Here is a 26,343-nt window from a genome sequence, read left to right on the forward strand (position 1 = left end):
GGTACACTATTCCAGACATTGTTCACGCCGTTTAAAAACTAAGATGATTTCACTTTCAGGGTCTAGGCGGGTGTGTGTCTGTGTGTGGGGGGGGGATGGGTGGGTGGAAGTCTCTACGGGGGTGTCAGAGGCCTTGATCACTTAGGCAACCGTCAGGGAAGGGTCCTAGGTCTCACCCGCGGCTTCTACTGCCAAGGGTCAAGGGCAGCCGGAAGCCGAGCTGGGGGCTGGGTGGGTGCGGGGGCGGGGCGCGTCACCCGCGGGTCCTGCAGTCAGTCTCCCGGCGGCCCCCGCTTTCCAGGTAGAGGCGCCCCCTCCCACGCCGCGCATATCCGGCGGGGGGTGGCGGGAGGAGGGGCTGGGCTCCAAGCGCCCGCCCCTCCATCTATCACATGGCCGGAGAGCCACAAAAACAACAGCTTTGGCCAAGACCCTGACTCCGGGAAGGGGAACCTCGGGCTCTGGCCGTCAGCCCCCACCCCATGGAGGAGAGTTTCCTGGAATCCTTCGGGAGGCTGAGCCTCCAGCAGCAGCAACAGCAGCAGCAGCGGCAGCAGCGGCAGCAGTCCCGGCCGCCCGCCCCGCCGGCCCCGCGCGGGACACCTCCGCGCCGCCACAGCTTTCGTAAACACCTCTACCTCCTGCGAGGCCTCCCGGGCTCGGGCAAGACGACGCTGGCCAGGTGAGGCCCCGGCCTGCGCACCGCCCCCGGCGGCCCAGCCCCCACCAGGCCCGGAGCCCCGGCCACCCCTGTGCGCCGCGCGGGTCCCGGGCGCCGCGTCCTGTGCCTCCCGGCGGCGCCTCCCGGGGAGGGAGCGCGGAGCTCGCGCTGCGCCCGCCGAGAGCCCCAGATGGCAGCGGCCCGCGCGCACCGGGCACGGCCGGGCAGGGCGCCGGGGACCCGGGGAGCGGCCGCAGCGCCCAGCCTCGCCGGCTGGGCTCGGGCGGCCGCGCAGGGAGCCTGCTTCTGGAAAACCCGGGGGGCTGCTGCGGACAAACCCGCCGGTCAGCCCGCTCGCGCGCGTACAGCCGCCACAGCCGGTGCGTCAACAGGCGTTTGCACCCCGAGCGGAGAAGTCCGGGGACCGCTCGGGGCTCGGGGCCGCCCTGCGCGCAGCCTCGCGTGGGCGCACAGGTGCGCGGGGAGGGGGCTGGCGCGGCCCCCGCAGGGCGGCTCTGCGCAGCGTCGCAGGGGCGCGCCGACCCTTTTGCCCTCCTATTGCGTAAGCGGCCTGGAGCTCCAGCCCCACGGCCGCCAAGTCCGCTGCCACCTTGTTAGGCCCCCCCATCTCCAGCCTCGATGCCCCGCTTCAGGTTCCAGCAGCGTGGAAGTGTCCCTCTCCCTCCTTTTGCGGATGCTCCAACGCCTGGCCGGCTCGGCCTTGGCCCCCCATCCCCCCCCCCATCCCATTAGCCCTTTAAGATCGGGCTGTTGTCACTTATCTCTGCCACCCCACCCCTCCGGTAGCTGCTTCCTGTTTATACCTCTGTGACTGCGCTGGGCTTTGCACATGGTTGTGTTTATCTTCTAGGAAGTTTCTTGAAGGCAGGGGACATCTCTTTGCTGTGAAGCACAATGTCTGGAGAGTAGTAAGTGTTCAGTAGAAGTAGCCCCTTGCCCTCAAAGAGCTGTCTCTCTGGAGACATGAGGGGGTCCCTAAAACCCATGGACCTTACAGAATCAAAGGTGCAGGCATCCAGGTGCTAATGTGATACACCTTGGGAGGAGAGTCTAGGTCCTTTGGGTGAAGACAGCTAGCCCCAAATGAAATTTTTTAAAGAAAAAGTTGGAGATGTGTTGGGGAGATAGCATAGTAGTTCTGCAAAAGATTCATGTCTGAATCTCTGAGACGCCAGGTTCTAATCCCCAGCACCACCATAAACCAGAGCTGAACAGTACTCTCGAACCTCTCTCCTCTCATTAAATAAACAAATAAATAAATAAACTTTAAGAAAAAGTTGGACATCAGTGCAGGTTTATCTCTTTTTTTTTTTTTTTTTTTGCCTCCAGGGTTATTGCTGGGGCTCAGTGCCTGCACCATGAATCCACTGCTCCTGGAGGCCATTTTCCCCCCTTTTGTTGCCCTTGTTGTAGCCTTGTTGTGGTTATTATTGTTACTGTTGATGTCATTTGTTGTTGGATAGGACAGAGAGAAATGGAGAGAGGAGGGGAAGATGGGGAGAGAAAGACAGACACCTGCAGACCTGCTTCACCACTTGTGAAGCGACTCCCCTGCAGGTGGGGAGCTGGGGCTTGAACCGGGTTTCCTTATGGCGGTCCTTGTGCTTTGCGCCACCTGCACTTAACCCGCTGCGCTACAGCCCGACTCCCGCTTTAATTCTTAAAGCAGCTCAAAAGTGCATTCTGTCCACTGCCCTGTAAATCCTGCTTTCAGGAATTCTTTTCCAGGCAATTATTGAAGAAGTGTATGAAGATAAAGGAATATTCATTACAGAGTTTTAAAAAAGTTCAGCAGATATATGAGTAACATCCAGGAGACAGACACACACACACACACACACACACACACACACACGCATGCACACTCACACAGACACACACATACACGCACACGCAACACACCATGCATAAATCCACCCCTCCCCAATTAAGTGTAAAAGCCCATTAACAAAGCTATTGTGTGTGTGTGTGTGTGTGTGGGGGGGGGTCTATCCATTAATCTCTTTATATCTGTCTTTGGGAAAATTCAGTTTTCAAAGAAGTCTAATTACACTGATAAATGGTTAAAGATTTTTTTTTGTTTTTTTGCTAGTCTTTACTTATTTTTCAAATTTGTTGGGGAAGATAATGATTTACAAAATAGTTGTCGTCATCAGTACAATTTCTTATCTCCTCATGATTGATATCTACTCATTGCTCCTACCTCCAACTGAACTCTTCCTAAACCATGGTGCATTGGGTCCTCAACACCCTTCAGCCTTCACACCCGCTTCCCACTGTAATAGACCACAGCTAGTCCAAGTTTTGCCCTGCATTTTCCATTTCCGTATTTCTTAAGTTCCACCTATGAGTGATATCATCTGGTATTTGTCCTTCTCTTTATGACTTATCACTTAACACGATTCCCTCAAGTTAGCTGTTGTCTCTACATAGTGCAATTATGGATTTCCCCGCTTGACTTACCACCTAGTTTTTCTTTTCTTTTTTTAAATATTTTATTTTATTTTATTTATTTATTCCCTTTTGTTGCCCTTGTTGTTTTATTGTTGTAGTTATTATTGATGTCGTTGTTGTTGGATAGGACAGAGAGAAATGGAGAGAGGAGGGGAAGACAGAGAGGGGAGAGAAAGACAGACACCCGCAGACCTGCTTCACCGCTTTTCTTTCTTTTTCTTTTAACAATACCAAGAATCTAATTTATTTATTTTTAGTAGTTGATTTCAAAGTCTATTTTTAAATTTTTATTCATTATTGGGTAGAGACAGAGAAATTGAGAGTGGAGGGGGAGATAGAAAGGGAAAGAGACAGAGAGACACAAGCATCCCTGCTTCATCACTGGTGAAGCTTTCCCCCTTCAGGTGGGGACCAGGAACTTAATTCTTGGTCTTTGCACACTATAATGTGTGTGCTTAACCAGGTGTGCTACCAGCTGGCCCCTCACTAATTTTCTACAACAAATATTTATTACCTGTTTATTGTATTGTATTGTATTCTTTTCTTACCAGAGCATTGCTCAGCTCTGGCTTATGATGGTTTTGGGGATTGAGCCTGGGGTCTCAGAACTTCAGGCATTAAAGTCTGTTTTTTTTTTTTTTTTGCCTCCAGGGTTATTGATGGGGCTTGGTGCCTGCACTATGAGTCCACTGCTCCTGTGGCTGCTCTTTTGAATTTTTTTTTTTTTTTTGGGGAGATAGGACAGAGAAATTGAGAGGGGAGGGAAAAGAGGGAGAGAGAGAGAGGGCAGTGTGTGTGTGTGGGGGTAGATAGCATAATGGTTATGCAAAGAGACTCTTATGCCTGAGGCTCCAAAGTCCCAGGTTCAATCCCCCACACCACCATAAACCAAGCGTCAACCCGGCTTTGACCTAGCACGTTATGATTGGGCCCTCCTCAATCGCTATGGAACAGGCCATGGCCGGTGCGCCGCCATGTTCCATCGCTGGGGAGCCAGAGATGACCCGAACTGCCCCTGCGGCTCCAGACAGACTATGACCCACATAGTCAACGACTGCCACCTCTCCAGATTCAAAGGAGGTCTCGAAACTTTACATCAGGCTCAACCTGACGCTGTTGACTGGCTACGGAAGAAGGGCAAACGCTAGAAGAAGAAGAAACCATAAACCAGAGCTGAGCAGTGCTCTGGGGAAAGAAAAAAAAAAAAAAGGAAAGAAAGAGACAGAGAGAGAGAGAGACAGATCTGCAAGCCTACTTCACCACTTGTGGAGCTACCCCCCTGCAAGTGGAGAGCCAAGGGGCTTGAACCGGGTCCTTGAGCTTTGGATTATGTGTGCTTAAGCCGGTGCCACTGCCCAGCCACCTGTGAAAGTCTTTTTGCATGACCATTATGCTATCTCTTCAGCTCCCCTATTCTTTGGGTGGTAGATAGATGTGTGATATCATAGTTCTCTGGTAAGCTTTTTCATTGATATTTTATTCTCAGTTTTAGACTTTTTTCTTCCTTGAAGAAGTTTCTGGCAGGTCATTGATGTAAATATTAAATAGCGTAGGAGCCAGAACAGAGCCCTGGGGGAGGCCACTTGAGACAAGTCTCCATCTGCTAGACTTGTCACCCAGATGCACCCGGAATCTTCTGTTTTGGAGAAGAAACGATATAGTGTTGGCCACCCATGGAGGCAGGCATCTTGAGATCTTGACGAGGAGACCACGGTGCCAGACCGTGTCATAGGCTGCTGTGAGATCAACAAAGACAGCACCCGTCTTTAAATTCTTCTGGAATCCATTTTCAATGTAAGTTGAGAGGGCCAGGGCTTGTTCGCAGGTAGATCTTCCTGGGCGGAAACCAGCTTGGGCGGGTGATAGGAATTTCTCTGTAAGATGAGAAATACGTGACAGAAGCAGCCTCTCAAGGAGTTTGTAACACACGGAGAGGAGAGAAATTGGTCTATAGCTGGCGGCCAGTGTTGGGTCTTGCTTTGGTTTCAAAACTGCTATAATCTTCGCACGACGCCAAACTTTGGGCATAGACTCAGATTCCAAGATGTGGGACAGGAATGAAGCGAGCCACTTCTTTGCCGCGGGGCCCAGGTTAAGAATGAGTTCTGGGGTGATGTTATCATAGCCAGCAGCTGTTCCTGGTTTAACCCTCTTCAAAGCGTCTTCCAGTTCAGACAGTGTAAAGGGAGAGAGTTTTGGAGATGGACAAGATAACCGGAAGTGGGATGACCACTCGTGGGAAATTTCTCTTTTCCAGACTGGGTCGATCTTAGCACGTCCAACTTGAGTTAGGTGACTGGCCACTGAGTTTGGAGATACGGGAGGATGGGAGACGGGAGGGGGTTGGCTACCGGCACCCAGTCTGTGAAGAAGCTTCCAGGCCTTCCTACTTGAGTGGGTGAAGTTCAGACTTTCCGTGAATTGTTGCCAGCGGGCTTGGCGTGCTGCATCCAGGGAGGCAATGAGGTAGTCAGCCACATCTGGGTCGCCCGACTCATCATACTGCTTTAGTAGTTGCTCGGGGATGCATTGGATCGACCTTCTCGTGGTGCATCCCGTGAGTACCCATTCATTGGGGAAACTGACGATCCTTCCTAGCCGACTGAATCCACATGGATCCCAGTCACTTTCAAAGCCAGCAACAAGCAGCTCCTGACAGCTTTTAACCTGACGCTGTTGACTGGCTATGGAAGAAGGGCAAATGCTAGAAGAAGAAGAAGTAGTTGCTCGCATTCAGCATCAAGACAAGGCGTATAGTTAGCATGTCTCCCACGAGGAATGGCTTGGGAAGCTGCTTTGAAGATGGCTTGGCGGAAGCGCCTGTAGGAATCTTCAGAGGGTATAGAGTTAATTGGAATTGCAGGAATAGATTTGTTGGTAAGATCACTGAACAGACGCCAGTTTGCTTTCCGAAAGTTCCATCTTAGTTTCTTCGAGCACAGAATCAGTGGGAGCTGGAGACCAATGTGGATGATAGCTGGGCGGTGATGACTATGCGGGAAGATCTTGAGAATGTGTCTCGTAGCGGGAAAGGCTTGACTGTGCTAATCCAGCACAGGTTGGGTGACAAGTCTTTATTCCATCTAGCACTGTGAAAAGAGCCTGGCTGTTTGGGATCGTATAATCGGGAGAGGTCATTTGCTGAAGCCCAGTCAGCTAAGATAGAGCCGTCAGCACGAGTGGAGGAATATCCCCAGTCTTGGTGATGACTATTAAAGTCTCCAACGTAAACGGCTGGGTGATTCGGGCTAGGCAGGACCTCATTATCCCATGAGGCACTGGGAGGCTTATATACGTTGACGAGCTGAATAGTTCCAATAGTAATGGAGTCGTAGAAGGTCGAAGAGGCCGTGTGGTAAACGTCCTCAAGACACGATTTGGCGTAGATGGCTCGGCCGTGTTTAGGATGGAGATTATAGCATATTAAATTAAATCCACTGATGGTGAATTGAGCAGCTTCATCGACTGCTATATGTGTTTCTTGTAGTTTTAGACTGAGAAAGAGCAAGCCCTATAGCTTTACCCAGTACTTTGATGCTCCTTTGTGATATGTTTCCATGTGACTCACATGTTTCCAGGTGATTCAAACTCAAGCTGTGGACATGGCAAGGTATATGTCTTAACAGATGAGCTCTCTTCTGGTCTCCTGGATATATATCGTGTGTGTGTGTGTGTTGTGTCAGGGCCAGGAGGAGGCTCAGTAGAGGAGCACCTGCCTCATATGCCTGAGGCCCTGGGTATGCTTCCAGCAACCAGATGAGCCACAAGAACTCCATGGATAGTGAAGTGATACTCTGCTCATTCACTCTCTCTCTGTCACTTTATCTCCCTCTCAAAAAATTGAACCAGGTTGTTTGCTCAGTGGTACAGCACATGCGTGAGACCTGGTACTGCCTTACAAAAACAAAGAGAATAGAATCAAGATGCATCTGCAAAAAATTTTTAAAAAGCCAAGACTGAGTTTTCCTGTCTTCCCAGTGTTGTTCTATGGTTGATTCATGACATTTGGGGAAGCACAGTGAAAACAAAAGACTGCAGTAGGTGTGCCTGCGAGTCCCATCCTGTTTTCAGCATGGCTGGACTGACCTGCAGAACATGAACACGGGACTGCTCTTCTGGATTCTACTGAAGATGTTTACTTCCAGCTGCTGAAAGGAGCTCCTGCTGGACTGAACGGGACCACACTGGTCCCTGCGGCAGGTTCTTGAAGTCTGGTTTTGGATCTCATAAATGCCCTGCTTTGGAGGGATGAGGGGAGAAAGTGATGGTGTGTAGTAGGGCAGATTTGGGATCCCTTACTGACCGAAGCCCCTGGGGCCACTGGATGAAGGTTGGAGCCCATCTCTAGTGCAGCTCTGGTTGGGAGCTGAGCAGCATGAGCAGGGTAGGTCGCAGCAGGCCTCAGGAGACTCTCCCTCCAGTCACCTCAGACTGCCTGACCCTGGGACCTCTCTTTTACCTCTCTGATTTGTGGAGAATCACGGTCATGACCAGAGGAAGAACTGGGACCCAAGGATCCTCTTCTCCCAGTCACCTTCAGGAAGATAAACCTGATGTTTGGATAAAAGTCTCAAAATACAATAATGAGTAAATAGAATTTTTTTTCCTCACAAACAAAAGAGGTTGCATTATTAAGGTAACAGAGTCTGACATTCAAGAAGCATTCATACACTTAGGAACTATTTATTTTCCATCATGTACTTGACATTTTTTTAGAAGCATAGAATAGAGTAGTAAACAAAAGAGACAAAAATCCTTGCTTTCACATCTATCAGAGAAAAACAGTTCTGAAGAGGGATATATTAGACACTGTTCTGATCTTTCAAACACACACAAAGCATTCCATAGCTATGCTCTAGCTACATGTACTCCTTCAGGAAATGCTACACACAGGGAGATAAGGACAGTGGTGCTCACTGAAACTTGTTCATGATGGAGGAAATTACAAACAAGCAAAATGTCACTAAAAAAAAGGATAAATGAATGTGATTGATCTCTTTTATAGCACTTCCAACAGTAGTTTCATGTGTAACTCTGGGCAGAAGCCTAGGCTTTAATTCAGTTATACCACTGGTCTTTTACCCCCCAACTTTATTGACATATAGTTGACATATGACATCATATATAGTTAAAGTATAAAAGATAATGACTTGAGGGGGCCAGGCAGTGGCACACCTGGTTAAGTATTAACATTACATTACACTGCACAAGGACTCAGGTTCAAGCTCCTGGTCACCACCTGTGAGGGGAAAGCTTCATGAGTGGTGAAGCAGGGCTGCAGGTATCTATCTCTCTCTGTCTGTATCTCCTCTCCCCTCTCAATTTCTCTTTGTCTCTATCCAATAATAAATAAAAATTATTATTATTATTATTTTTTTACAGACACCTGCAGACCTGCTTCACCGCCTGTAAAGCAATGCCCCTGCAGGTGGGGAGCTGGGGGACTCGAACCAGGATCCTTCTGCCCATCCTTGCGCTTAACCCGCTGTGCTACCGCCCGACTCCCAATAAATAAAAATTAAAAAGAAGAAGAAAACAGTTCTATATAAGACATACTGACTTGATACATTTATGTATTGCAAAATGGTTTGCAACACAATATTAGCTAACACATTTGTGTCACACAGTTGCTATTTCTCTTTTGTGGTGAGAACAAGGTTTCCACTCTATTTATTTAGGCTATTGTCAGAGCATCATGACTCTAGGCTGGCTTTTTCAGAAAGAGACAGAGAAAGAATGAGAGAGAGAAAGATACCACAGCACAGGAAGAAATGTCCTCCAGACCAATGGGGATTGGGATCTAACCTGAATCCTATGAAAGGCAAAGCATGCACCCTACTGGCTGAGCTATCTCACCAGCCCAAGAGCTACACTCCTACCAGCTTTCAAGTATATAGTACAGAACTAAGAGCTATACTCACCACGCTACACATTAGATGCCCAGAAGTTTGTACCCTCAGACCAACATTTCTTCCTCATTTCTACCCTAGCTTAGCAATCACTATCTACTTTTTGTTTCTTAATACAGCTTTTTATTTGGTAGTTTTAGTGTTGTTGTTTGTTTGTTCTGTTTTTGCTTTACCAGAGCACTGATCAGCTCTGGCTTTTGGTAGTGTGGGGGATTGAACCTGGCACTTTGGAGCCTTAGGCATGAGAGTCTATCTACCCCCGCCCCATGCAGCTTTTTAGACTGCAGTGTGAGTTCATCTTTGACTGATTTCATTTACTGTAATGCCTTCAAAGTTTATGTTGTACATGGCTGAGTTTCCTTCTTTCTCACAGCTGAGTAATAATAGTTCACTGTATGTACACACACGTATTTTCTCTACCCTATGTCCACAGTTGGATACTTAGTTTCCATCTTTACTACTATGATGTTTAATATTATGCTGGTAATGGACTACATGTATATATCAAGATGAATAGGCCTTAAAATAGAATGTCTCTTTACTCAGCAAAGTTATTGAGTGCCCACTATGTTCTTGATAGTTGGAAATCACAGGGGGCAGAGCAAAGATCCTGTTGTAGTGGATATTCTATGCCAGAGGTAGGGAAGTCAATGTTAAACCTAAGTAAGTGATACATTATGTTAGAAGGTTACAAGTACTGTAAATGCATATGCAAAAATGTTTGGAAATACCAGAGGGGGTTAGTTGAGTTTTGAGAAAACAAAACACCTATGAGAAAATGCTAACAAGCATCAGTGCCACATGATGAGTATATGGGTGTTTTTGTCTGCATTAGATAGAGACAATGAGGCAGAGATAGTGAGAGAGGCTATGACACTGAAGCTTCCTTCAGTGTGGTGAGGCCAGGCTTGGACTTGGGACCCACACATGGCAAAGCAGTGTACTATCCAAGTGAGCTATTTCTAGGGCTCACTGGTGTTTTTTAATACTGTTTCTTTGCCAGAATCCTCCTGCACTGCTAGTGGGAATGTCACTTGGTCCAACCACTGTGGAGAGCAGTCTGGAGAACTCAGAACACTAGAAGTGAACCTACGCTATGACCCTGCAATTCCTCTCCTGGGGATATATCCTAAGGAACCAAACATACCCATCCAGAAAGATTTGTGTATACCTGTGTTCATAGCAGCACAATTTGTAATAGCCAAAACCTGGAAGCAACCCAGGTATCCAACAACAGATGAGTGGCTGAGCAAGTTGTGGTCTATATACACACAAAGGAATACTACTCAGCTACTAAAAATGGTGAATTCACCTTCTTCACCCCATCTTGGATGGAGCTTGAAGAAATCATGTTAAGTGAGATAAGTCAGAAACAGAAGGATGCATATGGGATGATCTCACTCATAGAAGTTGAAAAACAAATCAGAAGGGAAAACACTAAGAAGAACTTGGGCTGGAGTTGGTGTACTGCACCAAAGTAAAAGATTCTGGGGTGAAGGGGAGGGTTCAGGTCCTGAGACATGATGGCAGAGGAGGACCTAGTGGGGGTTGTTACTATTTTTTTTAAATTTTATTTAAGAAAGGATTAATTAACAAAACCATAAGGTAGCAGGGGTACAATTCCACACAATTCCCACCACCCAATCTCCATATCCCACCCCATCCCATGATAGCTTTCCCATTCTCTAACCCTCTGGGAGCATGGACCCAGGGTCATTGTGGGTTGCAGAAGGTGGAAGGTCTGGCTTCTGTAATTGCTTCCCTGCTGAACATGGGCGTTGACTGGTCGGTCCATACTCCCAGTCTGCCTCTCTCTTTCCCTAGTAAGGTGTGTCTCTGGGGAAGCTGAGCTCCAGGACACATTGGTGGGATCTTCAATCCAGGGAAGCCTGGCCAGCATCCTGGTGGCATCTGGAACCTGGTGATTGAAAAGAGAGTTAACATACGAAGCCAAACAATTTGTTGAGCAATCATGGACCCAAAGCTTGGAATAGTGGAGAGGAAGTGTTAGGGAGGTACTCACTGCAAACTCTAGTGTACTTCTGCTTTCTGCCGGGATAGCCTGAGGGTACTTCTTCCCGAGCCGGTGCTCTCTGGGTTGGAGAGAACTCAACTGGAGCTGATCTAGGCTGCTGTGTGGGAGAGGGATCAGGAACGCGTGCTGCACCAACTTCCGCAGGAGATACACTCTGGAACTCTCGGAGCCGGAAAGCAATTTCCAAGTGTCTTTAATCAGAAGAGCAGCTGTTTTTATACTCTCCAAGTAGGGTGGAAACAGGATGTGATATAGAGAGGGTGGAGAGAAAAGTGACTGGTGAAAATCAGAGTGTGACAAGGAGGGGGCGGAACAGGCGAGAATCCTATAACTGAACCACCAATGCCCTGGAGTGCTTTATGTAAAAGTGATTTATGTAAGTAGACCAAACCTTTGGATCAGTAAATCCCTATATAGCCATATGGATAAGAAGAAGCCAGGGGGAGATGGCAACTACCCAACAGCTTTCAGGTATATATTTTGCAGTAGTTTATGGATACGTGTGCACATAAGCTCTCTCTCACAGAAACTGGTGTATATCTAGGTTATGGGACTTTGTTAGAAAGTGAACCACCTGAGATGAAATTAGAGTGTACTATAAAAGGAAAGGTCTCACCCGAGTAATGAAGCTGAAGGGTTGTCATTCCACACGTGAAGTCTCTGGACACAGTCTGAGGTGAAGCATGTTGAGGTGGCAGTCGTTGCGTTGGTTAGGTTGTGATCGGCGGATGCAATATTATTTGGTATGGATTGGGAGAGGCATACGGGAAAGTGGGCCCTATCCAAGGGTTCCAGGACTAGGGGAAGTAGGGGCTCTATAGTGGAGATGTGAGGTTCCTGCTGTCTTAGGGTTCAAAAAGACAATGGGTAGTTAATGTTATCATCACATTATTTGTTAATTGGGTTAACTTTGAAAAGTCCTTTTGTTATGGTTTGCTGTACAGTACCCAGTATCTTGTATATAGCTGTGCTATTGGATGCTTCTAGGGGGTTGTATTGTTATGTGGAAATGTTATTAAAAAATACTGGGTTTTTTTTTTTTTATTTTGCCTTCCTATATATTTACAAATTTTCTTTCTGATACAAGAGACAAAAGAACATTGCTAAGGAGTGTGAAATATAAAAGGAGCTAAGAGACAAAAATAAATGTTAAGCAGAAATATATATATATATATATATATATATATCTCAACAAAGTAAATACTGGTGTTTTAAGCACCAATAGAGATAGAGATGAATCAGGAAAAATAAAACACTAACAGCAGACAATAGGAAGTGCCTAGGAGGTAGCGTAATGGATATGTAAAAGATTCCTGTGTGAGGCACCTACATCCCAGATTCAATCCCCAATACCACCATTAGCCAAAGATGAGCAGTGCTGTTTAAATAAATAAGGGCAATGTGAAGCTAAATAAAACCAGAATAAATATAATGCTGTGTTTAAAATTTTTTATATTCATTAATTTTTTTTATTCTTATTATCTTTATTGGATAGACAGCCAGAAATCAAGGGGGAAGGGGTTGTTACAGAGGGAGAGAAACAGAGAGGCACCTGCAGCCCTGCTTGAACCCGGGTCCTTGCGCATTGTAATACATGTGCTTAACCAGGTGCGTCACCACCCAGCCCCAATTTTTTATATTTACTTTTCCTTTTGTTGCTCTTGTTTTTTATTGTTGTTGTAGATGTCGTCATTGTTGGATAGGACAGAGAAATGGAGAGAGGAGGGGAAGACAGAGAAGGGGAGAGAGATAAGACACCTGCAGACCTGCTTCACTGCCTGTGAAGTGACGCCTACAGGTGGGGAGCCGGGGGCTCGAACCGGGATCACTACGCTGGTCGTTGTGCTTTGTGCCATGTAACCCGCTGCGCTACCGCCCAACTCCCAAGTGCTTTTTTTTTTTCCCCACTGAGGTTTCACCAATCCAGTAGAAACAGAGGAAGAGAGGTGAAGATACAATAGCACCAAAGCCTCCTCCACTGTGGTAGGAGTCAGGCTGGAACCTGAGTTGCACATAGGACAAATCAGGCACCCTCCTAGGTAAACTATTTTACCAAGCCCAGAATAACTGTAAGGATACAACAATTATAGATGATACAATGGAACATATTTCTGAGTTGCCAAACTAAACAAAAGTGATAAATTTAGCACCTAGACTTATCCTGGTTGACTGCAAAGGCATTAATTAGCTACCACTACTTCCTGAGTTTCCTTTTGTTAGGTATGGCAATGTGGTCTGATTATAAACCTCAAGGCTCCCTTTTCTCTTCCTGATGTGTAAAATATGGGGGTGGGGGTAGGGCAGTAGTACACCCAGTTAAGCACATATGTTACCAGGAGCAAGGACCCGGGTTGAAGCCCCCATTCCCCACCAGTAGGAGGGATGCTTCACAAGTGGTGAAGCAGGTCTGTAGATCTCTCTCTCTCTCTCTCTTTCTCTCACACACACGCACACACACACTCTCTCTCTCATTTAATTATTTAGGATAGAGACAGAAATTGAGTGGAAGGGAGAAGAGAGACACCTGTGGCCCTGCTTCAGCACTCGTGAAGCTTCCCCCTGCAGGGGGAGACTAGAGGCTTGAACCTGGGTCCTTGTGCACTGGGATGTGTTCAATCAACCTATTGTGCCACCGCCTGCCCCTCATTTTCTCCTCCCCTCTCAATTTCTCTTAGTCCTATCAAACTAGAAAGAAAAAAATGGTTGCTTGTACTGGTGGATTCATAATGCAGGTGATAACTCTAGTGGCAATTAATAAAATAAAAACAGGAGGGGTAGCTACAGTGGTACCCTATGCCAGCTAGGAGGTGCACAGTGGCAGAATGGAAGCCAGTGCTTAGACCATAAGTGACTGAGATCCTACCTTTGAGTTTGGTTTCCTTCTTTCCCTTTCTTTCTTTCACTCACTCATAAATTCATTAATTTATTTTTACCAGTGCACTGCTCAGCTCTGGCTTATACTGATAAAGGGGACTGAGCCTGGGACCTGGGGGCCTCAGGCATGAGAGTCTGTTTGCGTTAACCGTTATGCTATTTCCCCTGCCTTTTTCCTTTCTTTTTAAAATAAAATTTTAAATTATCTTTATTTATTGGATAGAGACATCGAGAAATTAAGAGGGAAGAGGGTGACAGAAGGGAGAAAGATACTGCAACACTGCTTATCACTTGCAAAACTTTCCCTCAGCAGCTGGGGAGTAGGAGCTTGAACCTGGGTCCTTGTGCATTGTAACGTGTGCGCTTAACCAGGTGCGCCACCACTTGGTCCCTTTCCTTCTTTACCAGAGCACTGATCAACTCTGGCTTATGGTGATGTGGGAGACTGAACCTGGGACTTCAGAGCCTCAGGCACGAGAGTCTCTTTGCATAACCGTTATGTTATCTGCCCTTCCCCCAACATAACCTCTCTAAAGGAACACAAAACAAAATTTCCAGAGTGGGACAGTAATTTTGACAAAAACAAACAAAAACCAAAAAAAAAAAAAAAAAAACCACCCCAAAAACCGGAGGTCGGGCGGTGGCGCAGCAGGTTAAGCACATGTGGCGCAAAGCGCAAGGACCAGCGTTAAGGATCCGGGTTCAAGCCCCCGGCTCCCCACCTGCAGGGGCGTCGCTTCACAGGCGGTGAGGCAGGTCTGCAGGTGTCTATCTTTCTCTCCCCCCTCTGTCTCCCCGTCCTCTCTCCATTTCTCTATGTCCTATCCAACAACGAACAGCATCAACAATGGCAATAATAATAACCACAACGAGGCGACAACAACAGGGGCAACAAAAGGCAGAAAAAAATGGCCTCCAGGAGCGGTGGATTTGTGGTGCAGGTGCCTAGCCCAGCAATAATCCTGGAGGAAAAGAAAATAATAAAATAAAAAAAAAGACAAAAACCTCTGAAATAGTATGATTTTGTTTTCTCTCAAGTCTTCCCCACATAAACATTGTCTGATGAATTCCACTCAGACCCGTGGGGATAGCCACTGGCGTAGCTTCTAAAGCTGAGGGTAGCCTTTGTCTAAATACTGGAAACAGTTAAGTGCTGGGAAGGATTAGAGAAAAAAGATTTCTTGCACATTGTTAGTGCCGTTGGTAAATTGATGCAGACCCTATGAGGGGAAAAAAAACAAACAGTATGTGGTCTGGGAGGTGGCACAGTGATAGGGCTTTGGACTCTCAAGCATGAGGTCCTGAGTTCGATCTCCGGGAGCACATGTGCCCGAGTGATGTCTGGTTCTTTCTCTCTCCCCCTATCTTTCTCGTTAATAAATACAATCTTTAAAAGAGGTAAAGAGAACAAGGGACTCCACAGCACCACACATGGAGTTTCCCTCCTGCCATGTAAGAGCACCCATGTGATAGTGAGACTTGAACCTGGGTCTTCCTGCATGGCATTTTCAACCTTCTCTTCCTGGTAGTTAGCTCAAACTTTACCAGTTAAGGTCCCCCCACCCCTTCATATAGGAGCCATCCGCATAAGGGAAACTTCAAGAGCGGTGGAATCTTTCTTCTATTTTCCTGTCTCTCATATTCTATATTAAAGTCCCCCAGGAATAGCAGAAGTGTGCAGGTGCAGTGATAACACTGGTGGCAAACTCTCTCTCTCTCTGTTTCCTAGCAGTGTCTTTCAGTGCTTTTAACTCCTTCCCCTCAAAAGGCAAAATTCTACTTGTCCTTCAAGGTCTTGGTGGAATGTAGTCTTCTTCTTTTTTAATATTTTATTTTATTTTTTTTATATTTTATTTGTTTATTAGTGAGAAAGATAGGACAGAGGGAAAGAACCAGACATCACTCTGGTACATGTGCTGCCGGGGATTGAACTCAGGACCTCATGCCTGAGAACCCAATGCTTTATCCATTGTGCCACCTCCCGGACCACTAATATTTTATTTTTAAATAGAGAGAAAGAGAGAGAGAGAGACAGACAGACAGACAGACTGGGAATGACTGACCAGAGCACTGCTTAGCTCTGGTTTATGGGGGGCTGGGGATTGAACCTGGGACCTAAGAGCCTCAGGCATGAGAGCCTTTTGCATAACCATTATGCTGTCTCCCTAGCCCGAATGTAATCTTTACAATTCTTTCCTGCCAGAATTTGTTTCTGATCCCAAGTTCTTTTACACAACTGTTAGCAATGTGAAGCCAACTGTTTGGAGTCTGCTGTGAATTGAAAGCAGCTATTTTTGTACTTTAACAGATTACTTGACACATTTTAAGTGCTTAATGAGCTGGATAATTATGTAATATTTTTAAATTATTATTTTTTTTAAAGATTTATTTATGAGAACGATAGGAGGAGAAAGAACCAGACATCACTCTGGTACACGTGCTGCCGGGGATCGAACTCGGGACCTCATGCTTAAGAATCCAGAGCGTTATCACTGCTCCACCTCCCAGACCACTAAATTAATTTTTTTATTATCTTTGAGAGACATAAATGGAGAGGAAGGGGAGACAGAGAGGGAGAGAGACCGAGAGACACTTGCAGTCCTAACTTCACCACTTGTGAAGCTTTACCCCTGCAGGTGGGGGCTGACTGGGGGCTCGAACCCGGGTCATGGAGCACTGTAACATGTACGCTCAACCAGGTGTGCCGCCACCCAGCCCCTATTATTTTCTAGAAGTCAAAGTATATTATCTTCAGGCTCACATAGTCCAATAAGGCTCTTATGACTTATTCCAGTTTAAATCAAGATTTAAAATGATGTTTCTTGAATTTCCTGTTTATTACTTGCAGCCTATCCAATATATATATTTCAGTTTGGAATTGCTTTTTCAGCTTTCAGTGTTGCCTTCTTTTTAACTGCTGTCAGGTCTTCCAAAGAGTTTTGGCAGATACATGCATTTGTTTGCTGTGTTTCAGGCATATGTTTGCTCAGTTTTGAAAATTGGGGTATTTGCTTTGTGGTTTTTCTTCTCTCTTCTTATTCACAGAATTCCTCTCTAATTCTCGGGCAGTAATTGCAAGATTATGCACACTGTCCAATATGCTTTACTTCTAAGACTTGGAAGTAGTCAAGATGGGTAAACTTGGCCCAATTTGTTGTAATTATTAGCAAAATGACAGCACTTAATTCCTAAAGTGCCTACCATTTGTGCATAGCTCCTACTTGAACCTTACTAGAAGCTCTGTTTAGCAGAGACCAATACCTCCCTTACAGTCAAGGAAAAAAAAAAAAAAGCCAAGAGGGAAGGAGGAAGGCCACCTAGTGGAAGAGCTAAGAACAGAACCCATGACTTTCAAGACAGCTCAGTGCTGACTTACCGCCCATTATTCTAGTGCCTGTGCTTATTCTAGTTTTTCTGGATTAAAGAAAGGTGGTGCCGCAGCCAGTAAAGTACACAAATCACCATTATCAAGGACCCAGGTTCGAGCCCCTGGACTCCACCTGCAGTGGGGAAGCTTCCTGAGCAGTGGAACAGGTTGCAGGTGTCTCTTTTTCCGTCTTCCTCTCGTGCCTTGTTCCTCATTTAATACATTAAAAAAAATTTATTCCCTTTTGTTGCCCCTGTTGTTTAATTGTAGTTATTAATGTCGTCGTTGTCGGACAGGACAGAGAGAAATGGAGAGAGGAGGGGAAGACGGGGAGAGAAAGACACCTGCACACCTACTTCACCACTTGTGAAGCGACTCCCCTGCAGGTGGGGATCCGGGGGCTCGAACCGGGATCCTTATGCTGGTTCTCGCGCTTTGCACCAGGTGTGCTTAACCCGCTGCGCTACCCCGACTCCCAGTAAATACATTTTTATTTTATTATTTTAAAAAATTTTTTACATTTATTTATTCCCTTTTGTTGTCCTTGTTGTTTTATTGTTGTAGTTATTATTGATGTCATCGTTGTTGGATAGGACAGAGAGAAATGGAGAGAGGAGGAGAAGACAGAGAGGGGGAGAGAAAGACAGACACCTGCAGACCTGCTTCACCGCCTGTGAAGCGACTCCCCTGCAGGTGGGGAGCCGGGGGCTCAAACCGGGATCCTTCCTCTGGTCCTTGTGCTTTGCGCCACGTGCGCTTAACCTGCTGTGCTACCGCCGGACTCCCGTAAATACATTTTTTTAAAAATGGCCACTGGGAGTGGTGGATTTGTTATGCAGGCACCAAGCCTTGGTGGGGGGAAAAAATGTGTCAAGTTTTCTCTTTGCATTTCTTGCCCTCCTCATTCTCTCCCACATTAAGAAAATACTTTGTTAATGTGAAAGATAAGAGGAGAGAAAGAAACAGCTATCACTCTGATACATGTGCTGCTGGGGATTGAACTTAGGACCTCGTGTTTGAGAGTCCAATGTTTTCTCCACTGAGCCACCTCCTGGATCACTTTGCCCATTCTCTTCCCTCAGCTCCTAAATATCTTTTTATTGTATGCTCAGCAGTATTTTGCTGTTTGCTTGTGAAATTTGTTTCGAAGTTGGTTCTACTGGTGATAAGAGTGAAAAAGCAAAGATATATTCATTTTGTCAGGAGCTCACTTGTATTTCCCACATTACGAGGTTATCGGCATGGTAACCTAGCAGCAGTGCTCTTCATGTCTGCAGCCCAGTTACCGCACAACACCTTCCCTCTCCTCTCTCTAACAGTCTGAATAAGGATTTTATTTAATTTTTAAATTATCTTTATTTATTAGACTGAGATAGCCAGGAACTGAGAGGGTAGTGGGAGACAGAGAGGGAGAGAAAGACAGACACCTGCAGCCCTGCTTCACCACTCGCAAAGCTTTCCCCCTGCAGGTGGGGACTGTGGGCTCAAACCCAGGTCCTTGCACACTGTAACATGTGCACTCAACCAGGTGCGCCACCACCTGGCTCTGAATAGGGATTCCAAGTGAAAACATCATCTCTTTGGAGTTGTTTTGAGTAGAACTTAAATTTTACTTATTTGCTTTTAAGGGGACTCCATGATACTTTTCATTTTATTTTTTAAACTTTTTGTTTATTATTGGATAGAGAGAAATAGAGAGGGGAAGGGGAAATAAAAGAGGGAGAGACACAGAAACACCTGCAGCCCTGCTTCACCATTTGTGAAGCTTTCCCTCTGCAGGTGGGGAGCAGAGGCTTGGACCCCCAGGTGCTTGCGCACTGTAATGTGTGCGCATAGCCAGGTGTGCTACCCCTGGAGCCCATTTTCAATTTAAACAGTGATAGAGGGTTGGGAAGGCATGGAGAATATTGGGTCTAGCTTTGTCTTTCTCTGCTTTTTGTTCATTTGCCTTAGGCCACTGGTAACCTAGAGTGGCATCTACATTTCATATCTTAGCAAAAACGATATCTTCTCAGATAAGTCCTTACAGAGAGAAGCGAGCTCCAAGGACACAGGACCCAGGATAAGTAAAAGTTTAGGGAGCAGAGGGAGGACAATACTTTGGAGGTCATGACACCAGGGCCAGGCCTCGGGAAGGCATAAGCACACCACAGAGGAATGGCCACGAGGACTGCCATTACACCTCCAGTTGGCCTCCAGAGTTTGTCCAGAGTCATGCTTGTCGTTGTCAAAGTCTGTGTGACCAGCACTTCCTAGTTTAAAAGGTCAGTAACACAGTCACTACTCAGCCTTTTGCCTACTAAGGTGTGATATCTTCTAGAGGTAATATGCATTTCTTTTAAAATTGAATGCCAGCAACTCAGTATCTGGTAAGTCTCTTAATTTCAAAGTGCTAAATGTCAGTAACAGAAGGGAATAATTTCTTTTTTTATTGTTTCTTATTAGTGATTTAATATTGATTTACAAGATTCTAAGATAATACGGGTATAATTCCATACTGTTCCCACCACCAGAGTTTTGTGTCCAATTCCCTCCATTGGAAGCTTCCTTATTGTTTATCCCTCTAGGCATATGGACCAAAATTCTTTCTGGGGTGCAGGGAGTTCTGACTTACGTTAATTGTTTCTTTGCTGATCATGAACTTGGCAGTTCAAGCCATGCCAGAAGGGAGTAAGTTCTAATGTGATTACACAGAGTCATAAAAGAATTTTTCTTTTACCACTTTCTTTTTTAATTTTATGATTTTTTAAATCAGAGCACTGTTCAGCTCTGGTTTATGGTGGTACAGGGGATTGAACCTGGGAGCCTCAGGCATGAGAGTCTGTTTGCATAATCATTAAACTGTCTCCCCCCCCCCCCCCTTCACCACTTTCTAGACAATTGCAACGCGACTTTCCTAGGGCCCTGATCTTCAGCACAGATGATTTTTTCTTCAGGGAAGATGGTGCCTATGAATTCAACCCTGATTTCCTGGAGGAAGCTCATGAATGGAACCAGAAAAGAGGTGACAAATTCTTTTCCAAACCCCTGGGAAATCTTATTGTGCAAAATGAACGTTTTATGGAAACACTTTAATCAAAAATTTAATGCTGCCATTCCCCCCCCCCCCCCCCCCGAGTTCCTAAGCATAGCCTACCTAAGACTCCGGGAAACAGAAATTTATTTATAATAGGCTTGGGAATACCAAAGTTGTATAATGAGAGCATTTTATAATAAAAATAGCAAACTATGGAGTACACTCATCCTTCTAATTGTTGCATGTTGTTCACTGTTATATAACATTGTATTGCAGCAAGAAAAGCAATGAGGAATGGCATATCCCCCATTATTATTGATAATACCAACCTCCACGCCTGGGAAATGAAGCCCTATGCAGTCATGGTAGGAAGAAGTATCATTCTGAATTTCCAGTTATGATATTTTGTGAGAAGGTTGAAACATTTGTTCCTCTTTTTTTTTTTTTTTAATCTTCCAGGATCTCATATTTATTCCTAATAGTTCTCTCAGGTAACACATAAAGAAGGTTTAGTGTGTCTCTGTTGTTCACTGGCTGAGATTTGCTGAAATGCTATTATCAATCTAGAAAGAGTCATTGACCTGAATTCTTGATCGAATTTAATGTCTTCATTGTTCTCCTATGGGAGGGTATATATAGGAGCACCCATTGAAAATTAGAGAAATATTAGACAAGTTGGGGATTTTAATATTATGTGACGGTGTTGTGTGGGAGTATTAGCACAACAGAATTCTTTTTTGTCTGTTTAAACAGAGATTTAGAATTTAAAATACAGAGATAGATTTAGGATATATCTCATTGTAACCCTACTAAGATACAAGATTGCAAGTGGAAACATATAAAGTTCCCTATTGCCCAGGTAAGCAAAAGAAAGAACATTGAACAATATGAAGGCTCTAGTTTGGGGTCAAATACTTAAAAACTTGACATATATCTGATTTTCTCTAGGCTTAGTCTCTTATATTAATATGTTTTTGGTCCTTTTAGAGTATAGGAATGAGAAAAAAAATTCCAGAAATACAGAGGGTCAGTAAGAAGATAGCAGATAGTCAAGTCTTCTACTTCTGCCACATATAATCCCCAGTTAGCTAACAGTAAGGTGACTGTCTCTAAAACTGAACTTTTAGAAGCCCACTTATAAATCTACTTTTGTATTTTGGGCAAAATAGCTTATGAAAATAACATAGCTTAGGAGTGCTGTCTTTTAAGTGTACTTTCATCAGTTTTACATAGCCCAGACTGCATGAGTTAAGTGAATGCGGGAAGGAATGAGCGTCAGCTTCATGGTTACTTTAGTTTGCCCTGGGCCAAGACTCAACTTGTGAGAGCACTGAATAGGCACAAACAGTAAGTTATTGATAATTAAGGCACAACTCAAAAGTCAGAGAGTTAGGGATTATCTGAGAGTGAAGTTATTTAGCTTTTTACTTCCTGGATATTTACAATTGTTTTCATTTATTCACAGCGATCAATGAGCCTCAGAAATTAAATGTTTCCTTTTTTTTTTTTTTTTGCCTCTAGGGCTCAGTGCTTGCACTACAAATCCACTGCTCCTGGTGGTGATTTTTCCATTTTATTGGATAGGACAGAGAGAAATGGAGAGAGGAGGGGAAGATAGAGAGGGGGAGAGAAAGATCCGATACCTGCAGACCTGCTTCACTACTTGTGAAGTGACCTCTCTGCAGTTCGGGAGCCGGGGGCTGGAACCAGGATCTTTGCAGGGGTCCTTGCGCTTCATACTATGTGAGCTAAACCCGGCGCATCACCACTCACGCCCCTTAAATGTTTTCTGTCTGAATTCTCCCCAAGTTAGATGTATCCTTCAAAAAATTAAATAAAAATATAAAGGGAAAACATTTTTGCATAACTTTTCTCATTTTGTATTTTACAAAACAGTAAACAACAATGATAAAAGTTTTGTCTGAGATTTTAAAAGTTGTCATTTTATATTCATACAAAGGATGTTTATATAAAAGTATGTTTATAGAGAAGTAACCCTTCCTTGAACTCAAGTAAATAAGGCACAGTGCACTCAGTCAAACTAGTCAGTATATTCATAGCAGAAAGAGCTAAGTTTGGAGGGAAGACTAGAAAAGTATGTGGACGTCACTAAGTCCTGTTCCTATTGCACTCTCACTTTGTAAGCCAAGACATGAGGAATAAAATAAGACATTTGTTGGTAAATCAGTGCTCGCTTCAGCAACACATATACTAAACTTGATGGTAAATCTACAATAATCAGACAGCAGATTTTGAGAAGCCTTTGAGCTCACTACTCATACCTATGAAAGAATATTTTTAATTGGTTCAGTTGTTATTTTTAAAAGTATCCAAAAGGAAGAATCTATACATGAGATAAAGGATAAAGCTGAATAAAAGTTGTCATTGAGATCCATAATCTAACCTGAGTGTGGCTAAGTATGGAAATGAACCAACTGGATTTATTAAGCTACACTAAGGCCTTGTGTTACTGGCAATAAAAAATAAAGGAATTTTAAGAAAAGTTTTGTAGTATATGTTAAATGGCAGCATACGTATTCCCAAACATACATACCATGTCTTCAATGTTTTATGTACTTTTGAAAAATCAGGCACTTGAAAATAACTATGAAGTTATATTCCGAGAACCTGACACTCGCTGGAAATTCAACGTTCAAGAGTTAGCAAGGTACTCCTTTGTTTTTCTAGTTCCTCATTATGTATCCTGCTATTTTCAGGTATTTTCAGACCGAACAAAAGAATCTTTTCAGGCTGGAAATGGACATGGTAGTTTTCAGGCCAGAAATGGTAATTCTTGGAAATTGATAACTTTGGAATTATGAATGTGAAGACTTTAGTTTGGGATCAGTTTTTGAATACGGTGCAAATATTAGATCTCTTGGCTTGGATTTGGTCCTTTAAAGGACATATTTAACAATCTGCTAAAATGCTTCTTCATTAATGAACACCTAAAAACACTTTATTCTGCATGGGGATTGCACATGTCAGTGATATTTCTGCATATAGCCTAAATATTTTTAGTTTTTGAACAGTCTCTGGTTCATTTATGGTCTAGAAGCTGCTTCTAATTTATAAAGCAATTGATGTCTAAATCATACTAACTTGCTGGTTTAAAGCATGGATTCTGCTATTCACTCTGTGTTATTTAATGCCAGTGACTTAAAGTAACCAGTAAATTCATTTTATGCTTATACTTACACAGTATTTCCAAAATGAGTCTATGGTTCATTCAAGCCCATTGCATTCACTTAAGGTGGTTGCTAAAATCCAGTTTATGAGCCCTGTTCTGTAGTTAGAATCTCTGACAATTATATACAAACCATATCTCGGTTGATTTTCTTTTCTACTAGTTTTTTTTTTTTTAATTTAGGGGTTAGAGCCTTGCACATGTGCAATTTCACCACCTCCATGCCACTTTTCCATTCACATAGAATCACAGAGTAGGGCAGAGGGAAGATAGCATAATGGTTATGCAAAGAGACTCTCATGCCTGAGGCTTCAAATCCCCAGGCTCAGTCCCCTGCACCACCACAAGCCAGAGCTGAGCAGTGATCTGGTTAAAGCAAAAAACAAACACAACCCCCCCACAGAATAACAGAGTGAAGACTTGGCACCACCTTCCCCTTGTTCCTGCCCCATGCTGTGGCATTTTCAGTTTAGTGCTGGACCTGGAAACTGGGCCACACACGCTATGGCACATGCCCTACCCGATGAGTTCTCGTTGGCCTCCCCTTGGAATTTAAAATCGTTTTATAAACATCTAGAAGTATGTAGGACTGACAGGCATAAATTGATGATTAACAGGCAAATACTGGATTAAAAGATCTCATGGTGTTCTCTTAATCTGGAAGTAAAGAATAGAGATTTCCTGGAAGAAAGTATATCTGAAACCTTAGATATTTGCTAGTCTCAGGGAGGTCCAGGTGTGTACAGGGCAGTATGAAAGTAGGAGTGGGGCCTGAAAGATGCCTAATAAGATGTGTGCTTTTTTTTCAGTTAAATCCTGAGAATAAAGAATGAGTATGTGTAATAATACAGGACTTACAAGATAGAGTAGCCACTTTGATATGATGCCTTAACACTTCATTTCCCCCTCATATAGAAGAAATATTCATGGAGTCCCAAGAGAAAAAATACACCGAATGAAAGAACGGTATGAACATGATGTTACCTTTCATCGTGTGCTTCGTGCAGAAAAACCAAGCAGAATGAACAGAAATCAGGACAGGAATAATGCATCACCTTCCAACAGCGTAGGGTACTGGAATACCTACACAGAGTTTCCAAATCGGCGAGCACATGGCGGCTTCACATGTGAGGGTTCCTTTAACAGAAGAGGTGGTTGTCACCATGGATATTAATAGGCATTCAGAATTTTCCTAAATCGGTTTCTACTTCAATTTTTAGTATTTATTCTTTGTTCCATTTTAGTCAGAGCTCTGAGTCTAGTGTAAATACCTGAACCTGAAAATTTTTGAGCAGAAGTCATGTTCATCTTCAAAGAAGCATTTGTTCAAGTGATGCTATATACACATGGTCCAATGCTGCAGATTTAATGAGACAAAGTCACTTTGTCTAGGCAAAAGAATTTGAAACTGAAACCTGAGAACATACCCAAACCTGAGAACACAATAATTCATATAAGTGATAAGGTGTTTATAATATATATATGTATATGTGTATATACATAAGCTTCAGTACCACTTTATCTGAAGTGATCTATTTTTTCAAGAAATTCATATCCATTAGTAATGTTGGAAAGGCGCAGGGGTGGTGTGTGTGTGGGGGAGTCAGAGGCAAGAAAAGTTTTAGTGCCATTGCTGCTTTGATAATCTGTGTGTCCAAAAAATGTAACATGTGGCTGTAATGATGTTGATTTTACTTTAAAAGTGATATGCTAGAAAGGGAATATTGTCCTTCAAAGTAAGTATTTAGGAAAGTATTCCTTTATTCTAGTTATGTATTGTTAAAAAATGTCTGTTGAATCCTTAATAGCTTATATAGGCTACTGAGGGAAATCAGGGTCATTATTTCAAGCTGCATCATATATTTTAACTACCACTTTCTAGAACAGGACTAAACCAGAGTAACTTTTAACAGTGTAAATAAAACAAGCCTGCCTTTATAAGATACCATTTTTTAAGAGAAGCAGTTGAAAGAAAAAAAAATCTTGCCTATGAACATGTGCATAACCAATTGGCAGCCCAAATGTTTGGAAGTGCAAACCATGAAGATTTCTAGAACACAGATAATATGAGAAGATGTGAAAATTGGGCTCATTTTTAGATAAACTGTCTTGACATTGTATGTGGTAGTATTTAAACAAAGTTTTGCCATAAGTCTGGGATGTCCCTCTTATACCAACACTGAATTTATAAATCCAGATCAAATCTTAATAGGTTGAAGTTGCTGTGAGATTGTGATAGATACAACCATGTAGAATATATACTTTGTTTTTTGTTGGCCAACAGCTTCTTTCTGGTATTCTGTGAAGTGTTAAGTGTCTATATAATGGTGCTTTTATGGTCATTAAAACTATATGATATTGCTTTACATGGACTTGTCATTGAATCTAAACTTTCTTCTTTTGGCTCAACATAAAAAACCAGTTAGCCCCACGAGGGAAAGAGAGAGACAGCCTGGGAGTATGGATCGACCTGTCAACACCCATGTTCAGTGGGGAAGCAATTACAGAAGCCAGACCTTCCACCTTCTGCACCCTATAATGACCCCGAGTCCATACTCCCAGAGGGTTAAAGAATAGGGAAGCTATCGGGAGGGTATGGGATACGGAGCTCCGGTGGTGGGAATTGTGCCCCTCTTATCCTGTGGTCTCGTCAGTGTTTCCATTTTATAAATACATTTTAAAAATCCTGAAAAAAATCAGTTACCTAAGTCTCACAGAATCTTACCATACTAATCACAATGTCATAATCTTACTAGCTATTTTTAATAGGAGACATTGTAGGACTTACATGGAGAATTATAATTTTACTAGTCTGTATA

At 43.9% G+C, this 26,343-nt stretch overlaps 1 protein-coding gene and 1 long non-coding RNA gene across 6 annotated transcripts in view; one reads left to right on the top strand and one right to left on the bottom strand.

The window, feature by feature from the left end:
* The window catches only part of LOC132538642 (uncharacterized), a 29,070-nt gene extending 28,755 nt beyond the window's left edge, over positions 1 to 315 (bottom strand). For all 3 annotated transcript variants that reach the window (XR_009550002.1, XR_009550001.1, XR_009550000.1), the window contains exon 1: positions 177 to 315. This is a non-coding gene — a long non-coding RNA (uncharacterized LOC132538642). The remainder of the gene's footprint in view (positions 1 to 176) is intronic.
* On the top strand, positions 262 to 25,890 carry N4BP2L1 (NEDD4 binding protein 2 like 1). 3 transcript variants are annotated; one of them, XM_060191655.1, is made up of 5 exons: positions 262 to 682; positions 20,198 to 20,325; positions 20,614 to 20,702; positions 22,929 to 23,124; positions 24,440 to 24,626. In XM_060191655.1, the coding sequence occupies exons 1-5, from the start codon at positions 483 to 485 to the stop codon at positions 24,481 to 24,483; spliced, it is 657 nt and encodes a 218-aa protein (XP_060047638.1). In that variant the 5' UTR covers positions 262 to 482; the 3' UTR covers positions 24,484 to 24,626. The 3 variants fall into 3 exon arrangements, with proteins under 3 accessions (XP_060047638.1, XP_060047639.1, XP_007520349.1); XM_060191656.1 differs by having other exon boundaries at positions 266 to 682; positions 20,614 to 20,705; positions 23,059 to 23,124; positions 24,440 to 24,624; XM_007520287.3 differs by having other exon boundaries at positions 268 to 682; positions 22,929 to 23,005; positions 24,440 to 25,890.
* Positions 25,891 to 26,343: the final 453 nt, after the last annotated feature.

The sequence above is a fragment of the Erinaceus europaeus genome, chromosome 5, assembly GCF_950295315.1.
Source record: "Erinaceus europaeus chromosome 5, mEriEur2.1, whole genome shotgun sequence".
Classification (NCBI taxonomy): domain Eukaryota; kingdom Metazoa; phylum Chordata; class Mammalia; order Eulipotyphla; family Erinaceidae; genus Erinaceus; species Erinaceus europaeus.

What these genes read in the sequence shown, in the direction of transcription:
- N4BP2L1 (XM_007520287.3), top strand. Translation starts at nt 483, where the DNA reads ATGGAGGAGAGTTTCCTGGAATCCTTCGGGAGGCTGAGCCTCCAGCAG. An exon ending in GGCAAGACGACGCTGGCCAG is followed by an intron (nt 683 to 20,197) that starts GTGAGGCCCCGG and finishes ACCACTTTCTAG; the next exon opens with ACAATTGCAACGCGACTTTC. An exon ending in TGAATGGAACCAGAAAAGAG is followed by an intron (nt 20,326 to 20,613) that starts GTGACAAATTCT and finishes ATTGTATTGCAG; the next exon opens with CAAGAAAAGCAATGAGGAAT.